The sequence below is a fragment of the Sciurus carolinensis genome, chromosome 16, assembly GCF_902686445.1.
Source record: "Sciurus carolinensis chromosome 16, mSciCar1.2, whole genome shotgun sequence".
Lineage (NCBI taxonomy): Eukaryota > Metazoa > Chordata > Mammalia > Rodentia > Sciuridae > Sciurus > Sciurus carolinensis.
The window spans coordinates 9,527,529-9,552,688 of NC_062228.1; the positions used below are offsets into that span (position 1 = coordinate 9,527,529).

The window sequence follows — 25,160 nt, forward strand, 5'->3', positions numbered from 1 at the left end:
CCTGTTAAAAGCACAATAAAATAAATAACACCTCTAATATGAAAATTTATATAATTTATACAAACAAAAATATAATAAATATGTAAGAGCAAACAGTAATACCCAATACAGATTGATAATACATAATGAATTTAAGTATACGAATATATATTTCAAACATTAATTGGTATAATTAACACAAGTTTTAGAGTATGTGAATTTGTAGACTCATTTCATTTTTTCATATAATTAACAAGCACATGAATGTATAATATAATAATTAAAGAATACTGTGTACATAACATGGCTATTATGACTGTGTACTTGTTGGCCTGTTGAGGAGTGCACCCTCTAGAGCCAGGTGAAAAATTTCAGTGCCAGGAACTCAGGTTATATGACTTCAGATGGGTCAAGTAACACTCTGAGAACCTGGCTTTCCTCACCAATGTAGTAGAAATGTTAATGGTAGCACCTGCCTTACTGGGATGTCTTGGAGGATTAAATGACTCAATGTTACACCTAAAATAGCATCTGACAATGGTAGGTCATGTAAATGTTAGATGATTAAATATCATTAGATATTGTTATAACCATTGTAATTAGAAGATAATTATGATTATATAATATACACTAATTCTAAAAATTTGAAATTAATATTCCACACAGTATCTTATAGTTAACATACTTTATAAATTATATGTTATATGTCTGTTTCATTAAATTATATCTGATAGAGATATTAAAATTATGTTTCCAAAGCATCCATCAATTACTGGGAATGTGTAAATCATACAGCTTCACCTGGGGCTGGCCAGCCAGCCAGCTGGCTGGACTCTTAGGAACCCGGACAGACAACCTTCAACAGATGGACAGAGTTCCAATCGGACGTACAAAGCCTAGCCAACTGACCAGGCAGTCAAATGTGAAATGAAGAGAGGTCTCAGTTTTCCTATCATGGAATCCAGATACCAAATCAGTTCAATGCCCACATATAATTGGGGAAACAAATGTCAGATTGGAGAGAACTCAAATCAATGATCAAATGTTTCCTAGTCTATGATTTGATTGGTATTTTTCTATATTATAATTTTAGATTATATGTATCTGTACATTCCATTCTATTTTTTTTATTTATGTAATACATACCCTGTATTTCAAAAAAACTACCATATATTAACCTCCTTTAAAAAAGTCTTGGGAACTTGCTTGGTGTACTTTAAATTTTTTTTTTAAGGGAAAATAATAGAATGAAGAACACCAGTTTCACAATCTCTTATCTAAAAACCTTAGCACCAAATGTGTTTTGAATTCACTCTTTTTCCAATTTTAGGAATGAAATTAGGCACATATGTCACATTTATATAGTACCTCAGCAGAGACTGGCAGTAGCCCATAATTAAACTCATTCTTTCCGAGTGAAACATATTACTCCCACTAGAAGTGGTAAAGACAAAGCTGCCTCATATTAATTCAATTCAGGTTTTGCAGCACCAAGGTTTTAAAAAGTATTTTATCAGTGAATTTTGTGGTAAATATATGTATTGGGGTCCCATGAAGATGAATTGGGTGTACAGGGAAATATATGTAAGGAACAATAGCTCAAACTTTCCAATTTGATGACAATTATTAGCACAGATTTGAGGAGCTCAGCAAAATTTATGAGGCATAAAAACAGAACCTCACTAGAGCATCTTATAAACAAGGTGAAAAACAGTGAAAACAAAATATTGCACATAGCTGGAGAATAAGACATATTATATACAGAAGAACAAATATAGGAGTTGAAACACATCTTATCGGAAACTATTCAAGTCGGAAAACTATTCTAAATGTAAAGAAATAAAAAGAAATGTGAAGACCTTACATTTTATATTCTGTAAGTTTACCTTTCAAAATGAGGCAAAATAAAGACTTTACAAGGAAAGTTGGAAAAAGTGGTCACTAGCAGATCTGAACACATGGAAAAGTTGAAGAAAATTCTCCAACATGGAAGTTATATGATTAGTGTTGGAAAATTAATGCATACAAATGAAATGTACCAGAAATGGTTCATACATTGCTAAATGTTAAATAATGTTTTCTCATTTTAAATATTTAAAAATATCACTATGTAAATGCAAAAAGAATGTGTTGTGGAGATTGTAACAGTTGTAAAAATAAAATGTATAACAGCAACAGCACAAAGGACAAAAATCATACATGAGCACATGGTTCTGGGCTTTTTACATTACACATGAAGTATAGATAATGCACAGGTATAAAACAAGTGTAAATACTTTTAAAAAGTTTTATCATAGCATGTTCTTTGTTCCTAGCAGAATGAAAATAAAAATTGTTAACAAATGGTATCTGGTAATTCTCCAAATATTGAAAATGAAGTCAATATGCTTCATATTAAAATATAAATCAAATAATAAATTCCATGAAATATCAGAAAATATCATTAACTGAATGGAAATGCAAAATACCAAGTACAACTTGGAGGATACAAAACAATGATCAAGAGGAAATTTCCAGCTTCAGATGCTTATACAGACATGAAATCCCAAAATCAATGATGTTCTTGTGAACTTTGAGGAGCTGGAGAAAGAAAAGGAAACTAAATCCAAAGAAGTAAGAAATAAGGAAATTATAAAGATGAGAAAGAGATTCAGTGGAATTAGAAAGCATACAACCAAAAGAAGCAATCAATGTAAAAATATTTAATTTTTTGAAAAGGTCAATGAAATTTCTGATGTTCGTGCTTAGACAATTAATTCATCAGGAGACAAATCATCAACATCAGGGTTGAAAGAGGCGACATGATTAGGGACCTTGTAGGTGTTATGATGTTATAATTATCTTTGATTTTCAAAAAAATGAAGTATAGATAAATACCAACTCTGAAGGACTCTGGACCTCGGCTGACCAGCATTGGCTTGGACTAGCAGTCTGACTTGTGGATGAGGAAACAGTTGAGAGGGGGAAGGGGCTTGGCTTGAGGGCATCACAGGATCAGACCAACCTGTTGGTATTCCAGCAGCCTGACCTGGGCTTCTGCCTCTCTGGAGGGCCAGGCCTTTTCCTTTATTCTCACCTCCGAGGTGTTTTTAGAGGCATCCCTTGGAAAGTGTAAGCTGAAGAAGATGCCTGGGAACCAGGGAGTTTCCTGTGTAGAAAAGGGTGGGGACACCTTTGTTGGCATGAAGGTGATTATCTTTTTCAAAATGACCAGCAGGTGGCAGAACAATACGTGTTTCTAAAAATTATTTTTTAATTTTTTGATTCAAACAACTGCTTCAAAAACATTTTGGAGTTTTGAGAATCTAGAAATTCTCTGAGGCCATCTCATTCACCTGGTGAATACTGAAAATTAGGGATTGACGTGATGTCAGCAAATTCTCCATCAAGAGTCTACCAGTTATAACAGCCCATCTCAACTCCATGTCTTGAAGCCAAATCTGTATAACTCAAAAAACTTTTATTATTTCACCCTTCCCTTTATTAAAACCCATTAGAAGGAAATAATGGACTTTGGAAAGTGTTTTTCAAAAGGTTTGAATGTGCTATTTTAGGTCTATTACTAGAACTTTCTGCATCACAGCAGAGATCATTTGACAACCCAAAGTGATGCATCTCAAATGGCAAAAGTGGTGTATGGATGAAGAAATTTTGCACAAGAGAGCATTCATCTGTCTCTGAAATTAACTCAGTGAAGGCAGGAATATACTTTTAGTAGTAATAATGAGACCTGACATTTCTTCAGCACTATTTGGTAGGCACTGTGCTAAGCACTTTATTTTAGTAAATTTACTTGTTTTAGTTCACTTTCTTCTGCTATAACAAAAAAAATTGTACTATTTATAGTAAAAAGAAATTTGTTTTATCACAAGTCTGGAGACTTGGGAAATCTAACATCAAGAGTGGTGTCTAGCAAGAACCTTGCTGCATCATCCCATGGCAGAAGGCAGAAGGGTGAGAGACAAAGAAGCATGAACTCAGCCTTTTATCATGAATCTACTTCCTCCTGGGCATATAGCCACAGGAAATGAAATCAGTATATTGAGGAAAATGAGGTATCTTTATACATAACAGAACATTATTCAGCCATACGAGGATGAAATCCTGATGTTTGGGTCAATATGATGGACCTGGCTAAGTGATGCTAAGTGAAATAAACCAGGTGTGGAAGGCAACTACTGCACTCCCTCACTTGTGTGTGGAATCTTAAAAAGATGATCTCAGAGAAGTTGAGTGTGGAATAGTGGTTACCTAAAGCTGGGAGAGAGGGCGAGGGACCCATGGAGAAATGTTGGTTGACATGTACTCCATTACAGTTAGAAGAATAAATCCTGGGCTTCTGTTGCATAGTACAGTGAGTAGAGTAACAGTAATACATTATTTCAAAAAAGAAAGAAGGATTTTGAATGTTTTTATCATAAAGAAATGATAAACATCAGAGAAGGTTGATAGGCCTACCCTGATTTGAGCATTTGCAATGTATGTAAGTATTGAACATCACAAGGTACCCCATAAATATGTATAATTTATGTCATTTAAAAAATAAACAGAACATATAGTGAACCCATTCTTGCAATAATGAACTTACTTCCTCTATAATGGCATTAATCCATTCACCAGGGCAGAGCCCTTGGCCCTGACCTCTTAGAACTGTTACAATGGCTACTAAATTTCAAGTTTTGGAGGGGAACTCCATTCAAAATGGTTTTAGTTTGTACAATAATCCTATGAGGTGAGTCAGGTTAAATATATGTTTTTTCACTTAACTTGCTCAAGGTCACGAAAAAATGTACTAGACTATTTTCTTTTATTTATACTATGTGGAATTAACAATGTGGTACCTGATGTTAGCAATGTCAGGGCTTTATGACTTCAGACAAAAAGCAATCACTCCCTGGACCCTGTGACATGTGTGTTAAAATCTTGTCACTACAGACCACTGGAGAGCGTGGGTGTGGGAAGTTCTGCGGTGCTTCCCTGAGTCAGGGTGACTCAAGTGAACTCTTAAGGGCAGGAATGTCATGACAGCAGCCAGGCTGAGTGAGGAGAGTCTTCTGAACCAGGACTGCCCTGCTGGCTCCAGGCCACCTGACCCCCTTCAGTGTGATGGATGGAGTGGCCCCATTGCACACCCAGCTGCTGCGAGGGGCCAGTTCCCATGGGGGCTCCCCTCCTCCTGAAATAGCACATTCAAACCTTTTGAAAAACACTTTCCAAAGTCCATTATTTCCTTCTAATGGGTTTTAATAAAGGGAAAGGTGAAATAATAAAATTTTTTTTGAGGAAGAGCATCGTGGATTCTTCCCTTCTGGTGTTTGGTGGTATGCTCTGATTTCAAGAGCTTTGTGCCACACAGCTCAGCACTCCTGGGACACAGTGACTTTGTCAGGTTGTAGTGTGCTGTGTCAGAGTCAGGAAAGAGCTCCCCCTTCACTAGCCCATTTCCTAAAAGCCACCATGGTGGTTAGGACTCTTGAACTAATTCTGGCCATATGAAACTTAAATTCCCACATTTGGGTTCAACCACACAGGAAAATCTGATTTGGCCTGGATTTCAAGTCTCTCAGCAAGTAGCTGATGGGCCCAGTTTTGGGAGTTCTTGCCAAAAATCAGTGGGCAGGGTAGGATCACGTGGTACAAACCTGGCTGTGTGGTCCTGTCCCCACCGTGTGTGGAGTTGTTGATTTTGGAAAGGAACTCCAAATTGAAGCTATGCATTAACAAAGCTGCAACAGGATCAAGTTTCTCTTCCTACTTGTACTTTGAGTAGACGGGGCTCAGAACAGTAAGGAGAGACAGGTGGTATCTGAGGCCCCATCTGGGCAGCTCTGCTACACTCCTGGGGCTGATTCCATATGACCCAGTCTCTCTGAGTCAGGCACTGCTGGAGGGGGCTATGGGAACTGTGGTTTTTATTCCACGTCTTCTGAAACTACTGCTCCTCATTCTGTATCAGAAATGTGTCCTCCTGTACCTACATTTCCCTCTAGCCAGTGAACCACCTGGACATAGCAATAGAAGGACTGGGCCACCTCAGTCCAATCAGAGTACCCCAGACCAGACCACAGTGATGGATTCAGGGAAGGTCATGTGACTCAAAGTGGACCAATGAGAGCTCTCCTTGGGATTTTTAATACCTGAGAAATTAAAAGATTGCTTCTTTTTAGGGGAGATTTAGTAGATTTGAGTCTGGTGCTCTAAAAGTTCTTGGACTTGCCAAATAGAGGGAGGCTGACTGAGAAATGAGGCCAGAAGAGGCAAGCAGAACTGGGAGGTGGAGAGAGAAAGAGATCAAGAGCCCTAAAGACAGCCAGTCTTTGGGTCAAACCAGTTTGGAAGCCAGGAGCAGCTCCGTACTCTCCAATTATGAGGGTTTGTAATTCTCTTTTGCTCAGGCTATTTGAGGGTTTTTTGTTTGTTTGTTTGTTTCATAATTTAATACACTGCCTTGTCTACCTCAACCCACAAGAGGCTCTGAGCATCTCTTCAGGTTCTATTTAATCATTTTCTTAATAATAGATTATTTTATTTGTAAAGACCTTCAAAGGAGGTCATCTAACTAATTAGCAAGAGATCTCCCAGAATGTCACTGCTCATCAGTCTTCAAAGTAGTTTCCATATCAGGTACTAGAACGAATAACTTTGCTGTGGTATCATAGGTGGTATGTGGTATTCATAGGTGTAGGAATATTATCCTATTGCTATTTTCTCTTAGGTAAAACATTTAGGGACAAGATCATGAAATAGTTTTCATATGCATAACTTGCTTAACTCGAGGGGGAAAGTTCACTAAAAATTTTTCAGGCCTAACATCAGGTGTTCCTGCAAGTGAAATAAGCTATATTTAGCTGTACCCACCCCCGCCACACTGCATATTATATTAGTTTACAGTCAATAGTTTGGTCTTTCTAATTGTGTTGAATCCTCTACATTTAATTTCCCTATTAAGTTTCCTTCATTGACGTTTGGATATGAATTTAACTATTTGAGCAGAATCCAAGCAGACGGTGTCTTGCAGTATTATGCAAAGAAGTTAATTTTCCCTTGTCTCTGACTTTAGAAGATTTTGTTTTGTTTTTCCTGTGGTAATGGGGCTGCTCTTGCTTACTTAGATAAGGCTGCATGGGCACTTTCAATATAACCTGTTAATTTCAAGGGACTTTATATACTGGCTGGAAGCCACTTCCTCAGAATTGGGAAACATCTGTGCCTTTTGAGATAGAAGGGTTCTTTCCCCCTGATTGTCCCCCTTACTTTTTTTTCTCCTAAGAACAAGGAACGTTGTTCAGGCACCACGTGTGCCTCTGACAACACACAGCCTGCTTTCACTGCATTAACCGACACTATCTCCAGCGGCTCAGCCGTGACAATGTTATTTTTATTTTGGAGAGTAGGTCTGAGAGTCCCTTGTGGGGTGTGCACTCTGACCCTGCCTGGATTGCCTTGGCCTCCTGGGCACTGGGGACTCTGTACTGCAGGGGGCGCTAGCACCCTTCATTTCTGTAAGTTTTTGAGCAAGTAAAGCCCAAGGTGAATTGACAAGTGGACCCAGCTCCCTGCCCTTTCTTCTCTACATGCCCCTATAATGGGGAACTGCCCACTGACACTTGTCCTGGTTGCCTGGGAGTTGTTAAATAGGGTCCAAAGCTGAGAAAAGAGAAAAAAACAACTGGGTCAGACCCCAGACCTTCCGAGAAGTCTCCAGGTTGCTCCACTGCCTCAGCCACCCTCCCAGTTTCAATCTCTGCCAAGTCTGTGTGAACAGAAGATCAGAAACAGGGACCAGGTGTGCTGTGGCTCCTTCTGTCGTCACTTCTGTCTACACCCCAACAAGTCAGAGATTTTCCAAGAGTCTTATAAAAACTGGGGAGCGTACAGACTCCATGTCTTATACAAATATGCAATTCCATACCCTATGAGGGAACTAGAAGGATTGGGGAAGAGAACTGGACATGTGCAGCAGAAGGGAAGAACTCGAGGGAGAGGACAGTGACGACCCATCACTTTAAGGGGCACATGTGTCCCACGGATCAAGAGGGGGCTTCTGAAGAGAAGCTGGTCTTAAGTCTTTTTCTTATAAATCTCAATAGTTGTTATAAAGCCTCTTTCTCATACCATAAAATTAGTTCCAAGTAGATTCTAGGCCTACATATGAAAGGTAATACAATAATGATCTAAAAATAATTTGGGAGAGCATCTTCATGATGTACTGGTAGATATTTTTTTCAACACGACACTTTATTTGCTAATATTATACAGCACCAGGTGTTTTACATAATTTGATTTCCTATTCACACAATTGAAGAATAGCACCCTACTTCTGCAACTTGGAAAATTACAACTCTGCATATGACTGGCCACTGACTTTGAAAACCCCATCGGTACATGATGAGGTAACTTTTTAAAAGAAAACAAGAAGCCCACGGGAGCCCTCCCTCATCTGGATCAAAGAGCAACTCAAGTCTACTTGCCGGTGGCCACAAGGATACTTGTAGTTAAAATTTAGGATCTGTCCGACAAAAGGGTTAGAAATAGTGTGCATGGAGCACAGAGTCTTGGGAGCCGGGGAGCTGATGTGCAGGGCAGGGCAGTCCAGGGAAGAGTTGCGGCTATAGTCTCAAGTTCAAAGGCAGTTCCGAGGTAGGATTCCTTCTTTCTTGGGAGACCTCAATGGAGTGAATAAGGTTTTCAATGAGTTGGATGAGGCCCATTCATATTATAGAGGGTGATTTGATTTATTCAAAATAGTTTGACTTCAATGTTATCACATTAAAAAAAAAATGCCTTCACATCAGTATCTAGACTGGTGTTTGACCAGGCAGTAGGTACCATACATAGCCTAGCCAAGTTGCCATATAACGTTAACCATCACAATGGCCGACTAGCCTTCCAGGGCGGTGGGGAGGTCTCTCCTCTGTGGATTCTTTTCTCTAGGTTGACAATGGTTTATTCAGGCTCTGCCCATAGTCCTAAGGTTCCCTACCAAAGTAGGAGGCAGGGAAGTCAGCAGACACCAAATCAGTGGAGAAGGGATAGTCAGTCACCTTGTCACAAGTGGGATGTGCAACTTTTAGTACCGCAAAGGCCAACAGTCACGTCTGTCAGGAGTTCTCTGCCTCCGGTCATCAGCAACATGGAGTGGTTATCTAAGGGTGAAACACAACTCATGTCACATTTTCAACAAATACCCTGAGAGACCTGAGGACAAGTCTCCTGAACGATACTCCAGTAGTTACATTTTAGGATTGTTTGCACTGAATTAGTGGATCCTAGGTGAGAAAATTCACCCCAAAATGAGGACAAATGCGCCATTGTCATCATTTAAGTTTGCTTTGTTCGTTAAGGGTTAGTTATATTACTTGAGAATGTTATGATGGGTTTTAAAAGGAGTCGTAACTTAAATATAAAGCATCCTATTACACGTTTAAGTAAATTTTTTTTTTTTTGAAAAGAGAAACGGTGTCGGGCACAGTGGTGCCTACCTGTAATCCTAGCAACCGGAGAATCTGAGGTGGGATGATCTCAGGTTCGAGGCCAGCCTGAGCAACACAGAGATAACCTGTCTCCAGATAAAAAATCACAAGAGCTAGGGGTGTAACTCGGTGGTAGAGTGCCTCTGGATTCAATCCCTACTACCGCCACACAGAGGAAAAATTTCTGTATATTTTTAAAATATACTTCATACATCAGAGAAAATAAATGAGGACTACTGATTAGTCAAATGTTAGTGAAGGAAAGAAACAAACATGAAGATGGGGAGGAGCTGGATAGGATATCCAGTCTGGTGGGGTGCAGAGACTGGCAAATCATATCCCCCAAATCCATGATAAACCTGGGCAAGTTGACCAAAGATTCATTTACAGTCCCCGGAAGTTGTCCCAATGCCTGTAGCTGAAATGTGCTTAGACATTAACCAATTTGAGTGTGACAGTGACTCTGGATGCATACTGCTTTACGGCTGCACTGTTCATCTCAGCTCCGTGCCGTGGAATTTCTACTTGAGCGTCCTGCCTGAAAATTGGGTGCTGGGTGCTTCCCTGCTGTGCTGGAAGGGCTGATTTCCCACAGAACAGAGAAAAGTCTATGCCCAGGGCCAGTTTTGAAAGCCATAGTGGGATCCTTGGAAGGTTACCCACTGAAGCCAGTGGAGGGTTACAATGCTGGTTACATCAGCAATGAAGGGACAAAGTGACCACATGCCGCAGAGGGTCAGACGCTACAGAATTAGTCCAGGAAAATCAACAAACAGAAAAAACAAACCAAGCAAACAAAACCAGCAACAAAACCACCCATGGAGGGAGGGAACAGTTTGCACAGTTACCACAGCGTATTATTAAAAATTGCCAAACTTTGAACAATACATGCAAAGAATTTTTTTTGTTGTTTTTTAAAAAAGTGTGATTCATACAGAAGAAAAAAATCTGTCAATAGGGATTCTTTCTGGGGTGGGGGTGACACATTGAACTTAGTAGGCGCAGACCTCAAAGCAACTATTATAAATATATTCAAAGAGTTGAGCTGCTATAAACATGGATGTGGCGGTATCACTGTAGTATGCTGTTTTTAAGTCCTTTGCGTATAGAGTGAGGAGTGGAATTGGATTAGAAAAAGGGAAACGAAGGGAAGGGAGGGGAGGGGAGAGGGGAATAGGAAAGACAGTAGAATTAATCAGTCCTAACTTCCCTAGCCTTGTATTTGTATACACGACCAGGGTAGCTCCGCGTCATGTACGAGCCCAAGAGTGGGATCCTAAATAGAACAAGTTATACTCTATGTAGGTATAATCTGCATATATATACTGTCATGTATAACTAAAAAGAATAAAAAATAAATGCATTCAAAGAACTTCTGGAAATGATGTTTAAAGAATTACAGGAAATACCACGACAGTGATTTGTAAAATATCTATACCAGCAAGTATGTTGCAAGTGCATGAATGAATCAAATGCAAATTATGCAGATGCAAAGTACAATGACCACATGGACGGTTTACCAGAGAGACTCAGCAGCAGATCTGAGCTGGTGAAGAAGCATTCCAGTCGCCCTGGAGGCAGGCGAGCAGAGAGGGGGTAACGGGGTAGAGCAGTGTCCACAGAAGCATGGCCAACTCTAGAGGACAGAGCGATGATGGGTGTGAGGACTAATTTCTGAGTTCTTTGTGACATCCTTCAGACTTCCTTCATATCCCAGGACCTTTCTGGACCAATGGTGTAGTCATAAGAATATCCGTATTCTCTTTGGGATATTGATTTCCCTTTGGGAAACATGAAGGGGCGGCACTTTCAGTACTTAGTTAATGTGCAAATATCATAACCCTAATTAATACTTCTCTGGTGAATACTGTTAAGACCTCTTAATCTGTGTGTAATTGGAATAGTTAGGATGCATCATTGATATTATGTTAATTGTATAATTGAAATTAAACTATAGTAAGGACTGAAGAGATATTTATAAATGGGGCTACATCAGTATCTTATGCCATTTAAAAGATGTAGATCCCCACTTATTAAAGCAATGTTTACTATTGCTAATGTGTTAAATACTAACCAGTGAGAAATAGTAATAAATACAAGTCAAACACCAATTTTATTGAGGGCTTGCTTGAATTCAGGTATTTCAAGAGTCTTGCATATATTAATTATTTCGTCTTGATCATAATCTGTGGAGAGGTTCCATAATTATGCACAGGTCACAGCTAAGGAACTGAGGCGAAGAGTTCAGCTTGAATGGTCTGCCTAAGGTACTGTAGCCCTGAATTAAGCACCTTGTTTCTCATGACAGTGAAGGAACGTTAGTTATCAGCAAAGACAGTGGAACTGGAAGGTCTTCCCTAGATCCTTCCCTGTCTGCTGGGCTGCTCTCGGCTCCTGCTTTCCTGCTGGACTCTGCCTTGTTTCTGGACAGGCCCACTCCCTGTGCTATTCACTACTGTGTACCTGGAAGTCGATGGGTCTGGTAGGAATGCGACTCCTTCACCACGGGGTCTCACCACCAGGGTGCAGTTGCAGAGGGGTGAAAATTTGACTTCCCAAGGTGGCTGAGTGGGGAACGGTGGGTATGTGGCCAGAGGCATGTATGTGGAACTCTGAGGGTCCCATGCAGACTCTTTCCACTGTCTGAGTCACTCTTTGTCCATTCCAGGGCCTGGCCATATCTGCAGGAGAATTCACCTCTATGCGTTCTCATTGCCAGGGAAAACCTACCAATCCCTCCCACCCAAACTAATCTCCCCATCCTACTACGGGAGAGTGTGGAGGGTATATGGAATCTGAAATGTCCTGGGTGAAGGCCAAGACATCCATCCGCCAGCACATATATATTCCTGAGTGACATGTCATTTTTTCTCTTTCTTCCATAGAAAGACCCTAAGGAGAGATTTGAATGTATCCACACAAGAGTCGAGGTAAACTATCATGGTTATATTCATGAGTGCATATTTTCCAGCAAAATATATTTCCTGTAGGAGCTCAACACTCCCAACCCTTTGTCTTCTTGGATCCCTGAAGGGAAATGATTTTGATCAATAAATGAGAGACACTCACAGTCCTTGTCACCCCTGAGCAAGTTGGGACAGTGTATTTCCAGGACTTCCCATGCTTGGCCAGCTTTGTACCCTGCCTAGGGCATCCCGTGGGCCTGGCACTAGATCCACATAGACCACAGAGGGGACAAAGTGTGCTGAACTTCAGGTGTGGCTTCTGCACCACTGAGCAGCTTTGGATATCATGTTAACATTAAATAGATTTAGTGTAAACTATTCAAAATCTTCCTTTCTACAGCTAAATAGAAGGGAAAAGGCATCTGATTACCCAAGGACTGCAGTTCTGCTATGCGTGACCCACAGCTCGGCCCAGGATCTAATTTTTTCTTCCTGTGTCTGGCTGTCTCCTCCTCTTCCTTTTCCCTTCCCTCTGCACCATTTTATTTCCCCTGTTCCTGTTTTCTCTCTGAGTGTGCCTTTCTTCATATTCCATGAGCCTCCTGTTTTTCTTTTCTCCACCGTTGCTAACTGCTTCCCCGGGCCATTGTTTGCTCCCTCTCTGCTCCTTCTCTGGGTTCCAAAGACACTCTCCTGCATTCATGTTCTGCTCTGCTTTTCTGGTATTTTCTGCCTGAGCCAGGACATAGAAGAAATATATATCGATTTTTCTTTTCTGCTCTCTGTACCCTACAGAGAAACGTCCAGAGTCCTGGTCAGCGCTTCCATAGATTTACAAGATGTTTCCAGCTGTGTATTCAAGGAGAAAAGTGTACTAAGCCAAGCTCCTATCTACTCTCTGTGAACAGTCATTTTGAAAGAATTTGAACAATACCCTCACAGGTTCCCTTTCTACCCGCGCTTACTCATTTTGTGTTCTTCTTCTTCATCTGGGTTTGAATAAGAGGAGCATGTGATTTTGTTCAGTTTGATAGCACTGAGTCCTTAAAGACACACGCATTTATCCACAAAGTTTTGTTTTTAACTAACAAATTCAGATGAGCCTTGGGGAGCAGGGCATGCTGGTTGCGTACCTTGACTTGAGAGGCTGAGGCAGGAAGATTGCAAATTCAAAACCTCAGCAACGTAGTGAGGCCCTTAGCAACTTAGGAAGATCCTGTCTCAAAACGAATTAAAAAGACTAAAGGGTTGGGGATGTAGCTTAGTGGTAAAGTGCCCCTGGTTTCAATCCCTAGCACCAAAAACAAAAACACAAAACAAAACAAAATGAAAAAAAAAAAAAACAAACTCAAGGACCATAGTAAGAATTTTTTCTTAGTTTGAAAAGAAAGTATAGAGGAAAGAATTGATGTGTTTGGTTAGTGTATTAGTTTTGTTACTATTACAGATTACCTGAGGTAATGAACTTATAAAGAGAAAAGACTTATTTTGGCTCACAGTTTCAGAGGTTTATTTTGATCAGCTGGACCCATTGCCTCTGGTGGGGAAGGCAAATACCAAAGGCAGCCCAACATCATTTACTTCAAGAAAGAGGGAAGAAGGGAGCTGGTTTCCATAATCCCTTTCAATGGCAACTCCCCACCCCTGTGACCTAAAGATCACTTGCTGGGTCCCCCATTTAAAAGATCCTCCACTTCCCAACAATGTCATCCTGGGGATCAAGCCTTTAACACATGGACCTTTGGAAGCTAGCCAGGATTCACACCATAACAGTTAGTAAGGGCAAAGCTAAGAGAGCTGCCTGCACCCCATACGGTCCTCAGTATTGAGGATGAAATCCATGAGGAAAGCCTTTTGAACCTTCAGGGAAGAGATCCTCGGGTAGTGAGTGAATCAGCAATGGCATCGAGAGAATCCTCATTATGGGCATCGTTCAAAGAGAAACGAACCCAGACGGTGACATGAACCCCACAGCATTACCCCTGGTTAAAGTGGGTTTTCTTCCTGATCGCAGATGCCTCACTGCTCTGGGTAGAGATTTGGAAGCTGCCACTTATCACGTAAGAGTCATTGTGTGAATGCATTGTGCCACAGTGTGCAGTTTGTGAAAAAGGTAGAGCCGGAGCAAGGCCGACTGAGGGAGGACGAGGACACGGTGAAAGGGCTTTGGCGATTAGTGGAATTCCAGCTCTGAGACAGATCACACTAGGTGGAATTGGTCTGGGGACAGGACCTGGTTATCACCTTGATCCCCAGAAGCATAATGGGGATAGATGTAAATGACAGTTGACATGACCACTACATTGGGCTTTTATCCATCTGATATAAGTTCTGTCTTAATGAGCAAAGCCAGATGAAAATTCTGAAACACACCTGCTGGACAAGAGAATGAAACAATATCATAGTTAGGAGTAATGGCAGAAGTCAGAGTTAAAGACCTAGAGGAAGAATGAGTTGTGATCACCAGTATATCTGTGTTCAGTTGGCCAGTGTGACCTGTGAAACTATGGTTCATAGGAGGCTGTGGCAACAGGGTGGTTCTAAGCACTGTGTGACCAGAACTGGGTTTGGTCAAATCCCCAGGTCAAGTTTCAGACATGTCGACAAAAACCCATGTGCTGCTCTCCAGATTGAGTGTGAAGAAACAGGACAGAAGAAGCCTCACGAGCAAGCCACACAGAAACCTGAATCATTGCACAAAGTCTTACTCTACTTACAACTCGTGTGCACTGGGTGATGCTAAAAAAAAAAAAAAAAAAAGTAAAAATAAAACAAAACCAAGCATTGTTTAACAGATAGGTTTTCCAGATGCATCGAACAAACTGTAACTGGGTAGCTGCTACAGGGCACTCCTGTTATTGAAAGAGCAGGGCGAGGGGAAATCAACTGCAGAGCACCAGGGAGAAGCCTCTGGTCGCCTTCTTTCCAGGGAGGAAGAAGTAGCTAGAAGTTAGAAGAGGTATGAACTCGAAGTCAGCTGCAAAGGAATGTCCTAGTGCAGTACAGTCTGGTATGTATTTTGTTTCACGTACTGTATTTGTCCTCCCTGGAAACTCTCTGTGGTTCTTTTGTATGTCCCCATTTCTTCTTACCCCATCGCATTGATGTCTTCATCTACATTCAGATACTATGAAACATATTGATAACAGCTTTTGACATTCCTGTCTGCCAATTTTCTCATCTGTGTGATTTCTGCATCTTTCCTACTAATTGGAATTTACTCCTGTTTATATTTTCCTGGTGATTTGATTTTGTGGTGTTTTATTTTTCTTAAGTCAGTTTTGATACTTATAAATCAATTTACAGAAAACTTATACAAATTTTACTAAGAATTCCTACCTAGTTTTGTACCCAACTGTCCCTGATGATAACCTTCTAGAAAACCATTTTACACTGGGAAACAACTAAGAAATTAGTACTGATACAATACTATAAACTAAACTACAGACTTAATTGAGTTTCTCTAGTTTTTCCATTATGATTTTTTTTTTTTTTTGAACCAGGATCTAATCCAGACGCCATAATTGTGTTTATTTGTCAGGTCTCCTTAGACACTGCTGATCTGTGACAATAAGCCAGTGTTTTCCTCTTTTGTGGTATTATTTGGTTTTAGAGAGTAACACTTAGGTATATTGCAGAATGTACCATAGGTTTTTCCTGCCTTTTTGTCACTGATAGATTGACTTATGGGTTTCGTGATGAGCACCACTCATATTACCTCTTCACAGCACTATCACTTACCACTAGGGATGAGGTCATTGAGGACATTTAAGGTCATTCACAAATGGGTAAGGTGTTATCTGCCAGACTTCTCTAATATACAAGTCACTAGTTTTTCCTTTCTGCCTTTTATTCTTTGCAAGTGACTCACAAGGTCCATCCCATGCTCAAGGGAAGGGAAGTCAAGTCTCATCTCCTGAAGAAGTTAATATCTACCTATATTATTTGGACCTCACTTTTAGGAAGTCTTCTCCCTTAAATACTAATGAAGTAAATTATTCACTTATGTTAACATAACCAATGGATATTTATTATCTCCCTTGAGGCATAATTCAGAACTATTATCATTTATGTTTTAGCTCAGATTGTTTTAGCTTTGCCCATTTGGAACAATTTCAGTTTGGCTGTTGTGCCTACTAGCTATACTTTAAGCTTTTTTAAGATTGCAGAATGATATTTAGAAACCAGAATTTGGGTATTGAATGCTTCCACTGCTACTAGGGTATCATTTCTTTCGGACCCTCTCAGTCTACAGAACTAGGAAATATATGTTACCTATGGATCACAAATATCTAGACATTTTTGCTTCTGTGTTTTTGTGTGCATATACATGAGTTTATATTATTTTCTCTGTGTCTAATCTAGAACCACTAATTCATTCCAGTCTTCTTCCTTGTTTGTCACTTTTTGACTCCCAATTTTTATGATTTATGTATTTGTTTGCTTATAACTAGCATGCATATAATTTCAGAATTGTTAACCTTACCCCGAGAGAACTAAATTTATCAACTAGATTGCCAACCTTATTTCTAAATACAACTCTTGAATGATTGAAAACTAAGTAAGATTAACATAATTCTCTAAAATAGTATCCCAAGTCATGATATACTAGGAATACATTTAATAAAGTATGTGAAGACTTGTATGCTTTCTCCCCAACTTGATCTATAGAATCAACACAATTTGAATCAAATCCCAGTTGGATTTTTTTTGTCTATAAAATTGGTAACTTTATTTTAATATATGTATGCATGTGTACTTAAACACATATGCAAATGTTAGGAATATAAACTAGCCAAATTAAATTCTAAAAACTTAAATATTCACATAGTTCCAAGATTTGGTCTTAAGTGATATTATTGGTGTAAAGTCAGTAATAAGAATGAATTGAAATGATTAAGAAATAATATAACCCTTATCTGTGATCTATCTATGAATAAATATAACTTCATAGTGACTGAATCACCGACCCACTCAGAAAAACAGGACTTATTCTATGTTATTATTATTTTTTTAATTTTTGTTTGTAGTTGTAAATGGACAGCTTGTTTATTTGTATGTGATGTTACGGATCAAACCCAGTGCCTCACACCTGCTAGGCAAGCACTCTGTCACTGAGCTACAGCCCCAGCCCCCTAGGTTATTTTTAATGTCATTCTGTGACAGGGATGAATCTGCCTCCCACTACCTACAGTCTTATTAATGCTTTCTTCAGACCTGGTATACTTATATTTTTATGGCTCCTGAAATGAAATTCTTGAGACCTTTGTGGGTCTACTGTATGTATGCAGGGTTCATTCCATTAGACAACAGGATCTGCCTTAGTTTTCCTGGTATCTCCATCTCTATTCCTGGCTTCTGCCAATGTCACTGGGGGTAACCATGCGTCATATGCTCAATCTTTTCCAATAACCCTCTGCATGACTGAATATCCTCCTGAGGCACGACAACAGGTAATTTTCCATACTCCAGGTTTTCTCTTCAAGTGTATGTTTGTGACACTGAATAACCTGTCCATAGTGTCTTCTGCAAACCTGATATATGGAGAGTTCCCTATGCAACTATGTCCTAGTTCGTTCGTTCGTTCCTTCCTTCCTTCCTTCCTTCCTTCCTTCCTTCCTTCCTTCCCTCCTACCCTCCTTCCTTCCCTCCTTCCTTCCCTCCCTCCTTCCTTCCCTCCTTTCTTTCTTCCTGTCACTGGGGATTGAACCTAGGAGTGCTTAACTACTGAACCACATCCCCAATTCTTTTTTGTATTTTATTTAGAGATGGGTGTCTCTGGGTTGCTTAGGGCCTTGCTAAGCTGCTGTGGCTGACTTTGAACCTGCAATCCTCCTGCCTGAGCCTCCTGAGCCGCTTGGACTGCAGGTGTGCACCACCACCACCACGCCCTGCTAGTTACTTTATTCTTAACAGTTCTTCTTTGATCTTTCCTTTACACTTGCATATTACTATAAACAGCAGAAGAAACCAGGCTTGTACCTTCAACTCTGTGCTTGGAAGACTCTTCAGATAAATATCCACCTCACTGTTTACAAGTGTGCTTTCCCCATAACAACAGGACACAATTCCATGAAGCTCTCTGTCATTAAAGAACAAGGATGCTTTTCCTTACAGCTCTTAATAGCATACTCATCGTTTCCTTCTGATACCCCGTTAGCAATATCTTACATATCCTGTACTTATTGAACAACTTTTTATGATGTCTTAGGTATCCTTTAAGGTGGTAAGTTTTTTCCCATCATTCTCTTTACTTCCTTCTGAATACATATTAGCAGAGTGAAAAGCAACCATATTTCTCATGAATATTCTTTTCAAAGTATGATGGAGTTCTCTGCAGTTCTCCTTCACATTTTTCCATTGTCATTGCTGAATTCTACTTTACTTTTGTATTTTAAGGAATTTACAGAAGTAGCTTCCCTTTTCCTGATATCAAAATCTCTAAGAATGTTCTATTTCTGCCATGATAAGTCACCACAAAATTAGCTTAAAAGCATACTGATGTATTTCCTTGCACTTGTAGAGATTAGACATTCAAAAAGGTTCTCACTGTGCCAAAAGCCAAAGGTAAACAGGGCTGATTGCATTGAAACCACCAAGAAAATCAGTAATAGCCTCTCCATCTTAATAGTTTAGAATTGGTAACCTTTACTCATTTGCAGGAGAGATTACAGTATCAAGTGAAAACAGTATTTTTCAAAGTTATTTAGTTTATCTGTTGCTTCTTCATTCTCTCCAGACAGATTATATCACACACTTGTAAGACAATTAGATTCTTTGGTCACAGACTGTCATCACTTTCTTCCTTCCTACCTACCCACCTGCCTATTAGAGTTGCAAACAATGAAGTTTAACTCTGCGTGTCTTATAGATTTGACAAATATATCATCACGTATCTCCCACCTCAGAATCATAAAAAACAGTTCTGTCACCAGAAAAATTCCCCTGTGCATCCCTCTTTCGATCATTCCCATTCAAGTCACATGAGCTCTCGCAATTGTTGAACTGTTTTTCATCTTTATAGGAAAATAAAAATAAAAAAACCCAAACTACAGGTTTCCCCTTTTTGTAATGTGATATGAATGTAATCCTAAAATATATAAAATTGGGGGTTTGGGTTTTGTCCCTTAGGAAAATGCATTTAAGATTCATCTTGGCTGTTGTAATGAATCAATGACTGGTATTGATTTTTAAATTATATTTTCATTTGGAGATACTTGTAGATTCACATGCACTTGTAAGAAATACTAGATCCTGTGCATCTTTTACCTAGTTTTTTCCTGAACTCTAATAACTTAAAACACTTCTGTGTAGTGTCACAACCAGGGCGTTGACAGTGAGGTAATGCATTTGGTATAAATCCATCAGCACTGGATCTCCGCGATGGTCCTTTTATTCCTTTTATTCCTTCTTGCCTTCCTTCTTTTCCTTCCCTATTTATTATCCCAGGAAACCAGTAATGTGTTGCATATTTCCATATTTTATATTTTGTGAATTTAAGATGTCCAGTGATGGCAAATGTGGCCTCAGCGCCAGAGGTCTGCAGACTTGGCATCAAGGTACCCTTGGCACAGAAAAGTGACCCATTGAGTGAGAAAGGGGATTACTTGTGAGGGACAAGCTCTGGTATCAGTAACACTAGTGTCTCCACAGTGAGGTATGCTGTTTATCAGTGATGGAGAGAGTGTTCTGGCCTCAGGGAGAGACAAGTCATTTCCTTTCCAGTTCCAATTACAGAACAGTTCCCCATGGAACTGAACAGAAACAGAAGGTGAGACAGCAGCAGGAAATAATAGTAGTAGTGGATATCTTTCAGACTATCAGAAGTGGTAGGACTAGGGATGATTCCTCCTTCTTTCTATGCTATTAATGACATGTGCTGATTTTCTAATTGACAAAGGAAAATGAGTACTTTTTAAGTGCTGAAAAATTAGTATGTCTGACATTTCATGAAACATCTTTTCTTGGTATTCTACAAATGATGTCATCCAATGTCCCCAAACTTTCTTCTTGTGAAGAGGGGTTATATAACTTTTGATTTCTATAATATTTGTCATTCCAGGAAGACTTTCAGAGGAATCTGATGATCTTCTACAATATAAGGGATTGATTTTGTTGTCTCCTTTTTCAAAAGAAATAATTAGAATAGAAGTTGTTTCCTGAGATTCAAAATCTCTGCCCCCTCTACCAAAGCTTCTGAAATACTACTATTTGAGGAAAAGATGCAAATAATTCCTGCAGAGAGAGTTCAGATCTTCATTATCTTCCACTTTGTAGAGGTCTATTGCTTTGTATGCTGCTATAAATATTTAAAATGACTCAATGATGCCTACAGAATTTATTAAAGAACATTTAAAGGGAACTTCTCTGACCTTCTTCTCAAATCTTGAGCATTTTTTACAACTTTAAGAGACAGTCGCCCTCTGGACTTCCAGCCTTAGTGTCCAGATTGTAGTCACAGAAACCTCTGTACCAGGTTTGCCAGCTGCCCAGTATATGTTCTCCCCGCAGAATCCTCCTCTGGTTCTTGGGTGGAAGGTTGAACTCCCAGGAAGGTGGGGTCATGGAAAATTGATGCAGGGATTATACAGCCTCCTCTCTGATTATAAGCCACCACTATGCCCACTCAGATTCTTAACTCTTTGCAAAGAGCCCTACCTTATCCTGAGAGCTTTAAATGGAGGACTTGCTCTTTGGAAAGTTAAATTTTGAAGCCTGAATTGGTTGGGTCAGGTTGGAGGTGTGCAAATATCAGGCAGGCCCTTTATTCCTGATACCACCCACCCCTTAGCTCACTCAGGTTTCCAAGACTACACCTGGAACAGCACTGCCTCTGCAGATTTTCCTTTCCAGAATAAAACCAGGTGCTCTCGGGAACTTTGGGGGTAGGAAGAGGGGGAACATGTCTGATGTGAGTTTGAGAGAGCCCAGTAGGCTTATGTAAAAGCTGTAGGTAAACCTGGCACTTTAGTTGGTAGTCTTACTTTTTACAGGGGCATATGTTGACAATTCTGAAACTACCTGTATACTAGTGTTGAAAAATGTATTTATGTAATACATTACATAAAACCAGAGTCAGGTATTTTAGTGTCACAGAAATCAAGTACAAATAGAAAGGGTTGAGGCCTGGAAGGAGGCCTGTATCACACGACTGTAGCTGGAAACAGCAGTATGAGCTCATGGTTGCTTTACTATATATACTTGGAGATATTATGGAAATAGTCATAACTATTGTGAATGGATTGGTAAACATGCATTTATTTCCTAGCTCTGCCTACTGAGAAAGCTTAGTAGCAGTGACTCGCTGGTAGTGATGAATATCCTAATGCCTAGATGTGTTTCTTTATTCCCTTGTCTAATCTAAGAAATGAAGGGGTTAAAAAAAAAAAAAGAAGAAGAAGAAGAAGGCATAGCCAATAGAATGCAGAAAGGGAAATACAGTGACCTTCATGGTAGAAAGCACAGCAGACACACCTTGACTGGGGGCAAAGTTAAGGACACTAGTGACATCAATTCTGTGTAACTATGTTATGATGCAATGAGACAGTTACTTCCTTTCTTTTTGGAATTCTTTCCCAAAATGCATAGCCCCAGACTAATAATGAAAGTACAGCAGATTATACCCAAATTGAGGGAGTGTGCATTCTTTAGAATACTTGACTAGTTCTCTTTAGTTACTAAGTCATGATAAAGTAAAACTGAGTTATCACAAATAATATTTACCAACATTTTCCCTTATATTTGTCTTTAAGTCCATCCATGAAATCTTCCTCTTTGTGTTCTCACAAAATGTAAAGTTTTTTTAATTAAAAAAAAATTTTTTAAACCTTCAGGGATATACTTTATACTTACAGAGGAGTCCAGATTCCATGAGAACAAAGAATACATCCTCTCTCCCTTACTTAGGGATCACTGATTTAGGACATCATCTAGAGAAGACTTAGGGCATGTCAGATGGAGCCTGATCCCAGTTTTTCTAGATCTATTCCTTTGGGATAAGGAATTTTGCTTTCAGTAGGATGAGGAGACCGGAGTAATTATTTTGAAATGAGAAAGACTCATGTCAGTTGCTCAATAAATGAAGACAAAAATTTAATGAAGAATGCAGAGGATTAAGGGGCTTTGGCAGCCTGAGACTGCATTTATCAATCTTGTTGAGGCAGATGCCGCGTGCAGAAACTAAACAAAATTTCAGCGTATAACTGGATTACTCTTTCTTAAAACTAACCTGGTCTGTCAACATTACCCAGGTGGAAAAAGAATATTAGCATAGAGTTGCAGGTGGAAATGAAGATGGAGGTGGAGATCAACGTGGAACCAGACTGGTGCCACTGGTTGGGATGGTGAACCATTGGCACCGACCAGTTTTGGAGGCAAAGCACATAGAGGTCTTGGTCTGATCTCCTTCCCAGTAAGAGTACTGGCAGTCTTTCTGTTGCCAAACACATTCTTTCTCATCAGGTTCAGGACAGGAATCCAAGCACGATAAGCAGGGATTAATCTAGAGAAGGGGACACAGGCTTGTTAACATGCTGTTTTGGGGTAGCACGTCCCATCCTAGGAGGACAAGGAGACAGTGGTAGGGTACCAGCGGAAGCTGAGAGAACAGAGAGAGGGGGCTAGGGACAGGAAGAGCAGAAATTAGGAAGAAGGTAGAAGGGCGGGAGTGTGTCAGAGGGCAGAGATCACAAGGCTGTGGGAACAGAGAGGAGGAAAGGCCAGAGTCTAGCATTCCAAACAAACAGGCAAAAAACAAAGAAAAATACTGAGGATGCTACTCACATGACAGTCACATCCTTTACGGTAGAATGACTCTAAACCTAATCTCTGCTCTAGGAAGAGATGAGCCCATATGTACACCAGGTGGCAGGTTGTGAAATGTATTTTCCCTGCTGTCAGAAAGCCTGTACCAAACAGAGAGCAGAGAGCATGAGGACATCCCCTGGGAGCACATTCTATGGATCAGAGGTGGATAGACTGCAGACCCTAAGGCTGGAACTGAGTTAGCCTTGACTGACCAGCCCAGCGTCTTCCTAGGAAGAATCTGTCAGACCCTTGTCCTCAGTGCTGCTGGGATTGGCAGAAATACAGTGGTCCTTTCAAGGCTAGGGGTCCCAGGGGCAAGTGGTTGTGTGTGAACAGGGATGCTCACCTGCGATAAGTATATTTGTTCGGATGGAAGTTTGCATCAAAAAGCCACAGTCTTCGAAAGAGTGGGGTGTGTAGATTTCATGGATTTCATTTGCCTTCAAGGGACCCTTGAATATCTGTGGTAGGAAGGGAAAGGTGACTAGGATCATAGGTTTTCAAAAAAACACATGCATTTCAGAAACCAACCCCCTCAGCCAAACACACCAGAGAGCCTTGTTAAGTGAAGGAGGAGGGCTGAGAAGAAAGGAATTATTGGGTTTACCTTAGTGACGTTGACTCTCAGGCTTTGTTTATTCCTAATCACGGGTCCTAGTCCCAATAAGTCAGTGAGCATCACTGGGAAGAGGAAGAAATGAGTTACAGGGTCATGGGCTCATGGGTTTGAGACTCACACATCCCCAAAGCTTCCCCTGCTTCTGTGTTTCTGCACCCTGTGGGGAGACCTCCTCCTGGGTTCAATTTGCCTGGACTCACCAACATCTGACTCGCAGTAAGTGGTCTGGGGGTGCGGCAGCTTGCACACACAAGCATCACAGGATGTGGACAGAGCCAGGAGCAAAGGAAAGGCCAGCAGGAACAAGAGGTCCATGTGGAGCACTGGGGGACACAGGATATAAACTGAGGCATAAACGTTTTTTCTGCCTAGCTTCTCCACTGGCTCTAGGCAGGACCCGGGATGAATTTGGGAACCCCCTACCTCCCTTTATGTTCAGGGACTTGAATGGGCACTGTGGTCCAGCTCCTATGATCTTGTGAGCCAGATGGGCCAGTTTGGGTCCCACATTCGAAACACCTTACCTCTGTTTGTCACCTAGGTGTGCCACAGCTCCTGCAGAACACCCAGCATCAAGAGGAGGGCCACCTGCGTTTCCTTTTCCACCCTCGGCATGTCCAATCAGGGAGTCACAGTCTGCTTATTGGCTGCACTAGTCATTTGGGATCATTCTGTCATCTGTATTTTTTTTTTTTTCATCCTCCAGTGCTATCAGCCTGAGGGGTGTGATCTGATTACTGCATACACTTTTTCTTGAGTCCTTAGTCTCTGCATTGTCATAGCAAGACCCGCCAATTGGACTCATTCCTGGTCTTATGGGTTGAATGGTGGTGTCCCTCCAGCCCCTCTCTCAATTCACATTTGAGTCCTTAACACCCAGTATAACTCAGAAGGTGACTGTGTTTTGAGATTGGATCTTAAAAGAGGGAACTAAGGTAAAATGAAGTGTTTAGGGTGGACCCCACTCCAGTATGACTGGGGTCCTTCTAAGAAGAGGAGGTTTGAGCACAGACCAGGCATTCCTGTGAAGAGACAGGAGGAAGACAGCCATCTATAAGCCAGGAGAGAGGCCCCCAGAGGAAACCAACCCTACCGGATACCTTCATCTCAGACTTCCAGCCTCTGGAACACCGAGGAAGTAAATATCTACTTTTGAAGTCATGTGGTTCATGATACTTTGTTGTGAAAGCACCAGAAAACAAATGGACTGTTCTGTTTTATGTTTAAAATGATATTTATGGCCTTTATACAATTTAAATTTACATTGGAATATTGAGGAAAAAACCACCTTTAACATGAAATGCACTAAACAAGGTTTGTTCAGTCACCCAACTTTTATTCCTTCCCTATAATTCTATCCTCTGTCCCATCCCTGTA

The 25,160-nt window shown here is 40.4% G+C and overlaps 1 protein-coding gene across 1 annotated transcript; it reads right to left on the bottom strand.

Annotated features, from left to right (window-relative positions):
• Positions 1-22,474: 22,474 nt before the first annotated feature.
• Positions 22,475-24,346, bottom strand: LOC124966036 (metalloproteinase inhibitor 1-like). The gene is made up of 6 exons (XM_047527138.1): positions 24,308-24,346; positions 23,984-24,106; positions 23,772-23,845; positions 23,511-23,625; positions 23,141-23,262; positions 22,475-22,859 (listed from the first exon to the last, which is right to left on the bottom strand). Exons 2-6 carry the CDS (start codon positions 24,096-24,098, stop codon positions 22,665-22,667), a joined length of 621 nt encoding a protein of 206 aa, XP_047383094.1. The 5' UTR covers positions 24,099-24,106; positions 24,308-24,346; the 3' UTR covers positions 22,475-22,664.
• Between the last annotated feature and the right edge of the window lie 814 nt (positions 24,347-25,160).

Bases quoted from the DNA above. Each gene is read 5' to 3' on its own strand.
- LOC124966036 (XM_047527138.1), bottom strand. From the start codon at position 24,098: ATGGACCTCTTGTTCCTGCTGGCCTTTCCTTTGCTCCTGGCTCTGTCC. The intron at 23,846-23,983 runs GTGAGTCCAGGC...TCCTCTTCCCAG, and splicing joins TTACTGCGAGTCAGATGTTG to TGATGCTCACTGACTTATTG. The intron at 23,626-23,771 runs GTAAACCCAATA...TTCCTACCACAG, and splicing joins TGAGAGTCAACGTCACTAAG to ATATTCAAGGGTCCCTTGAA.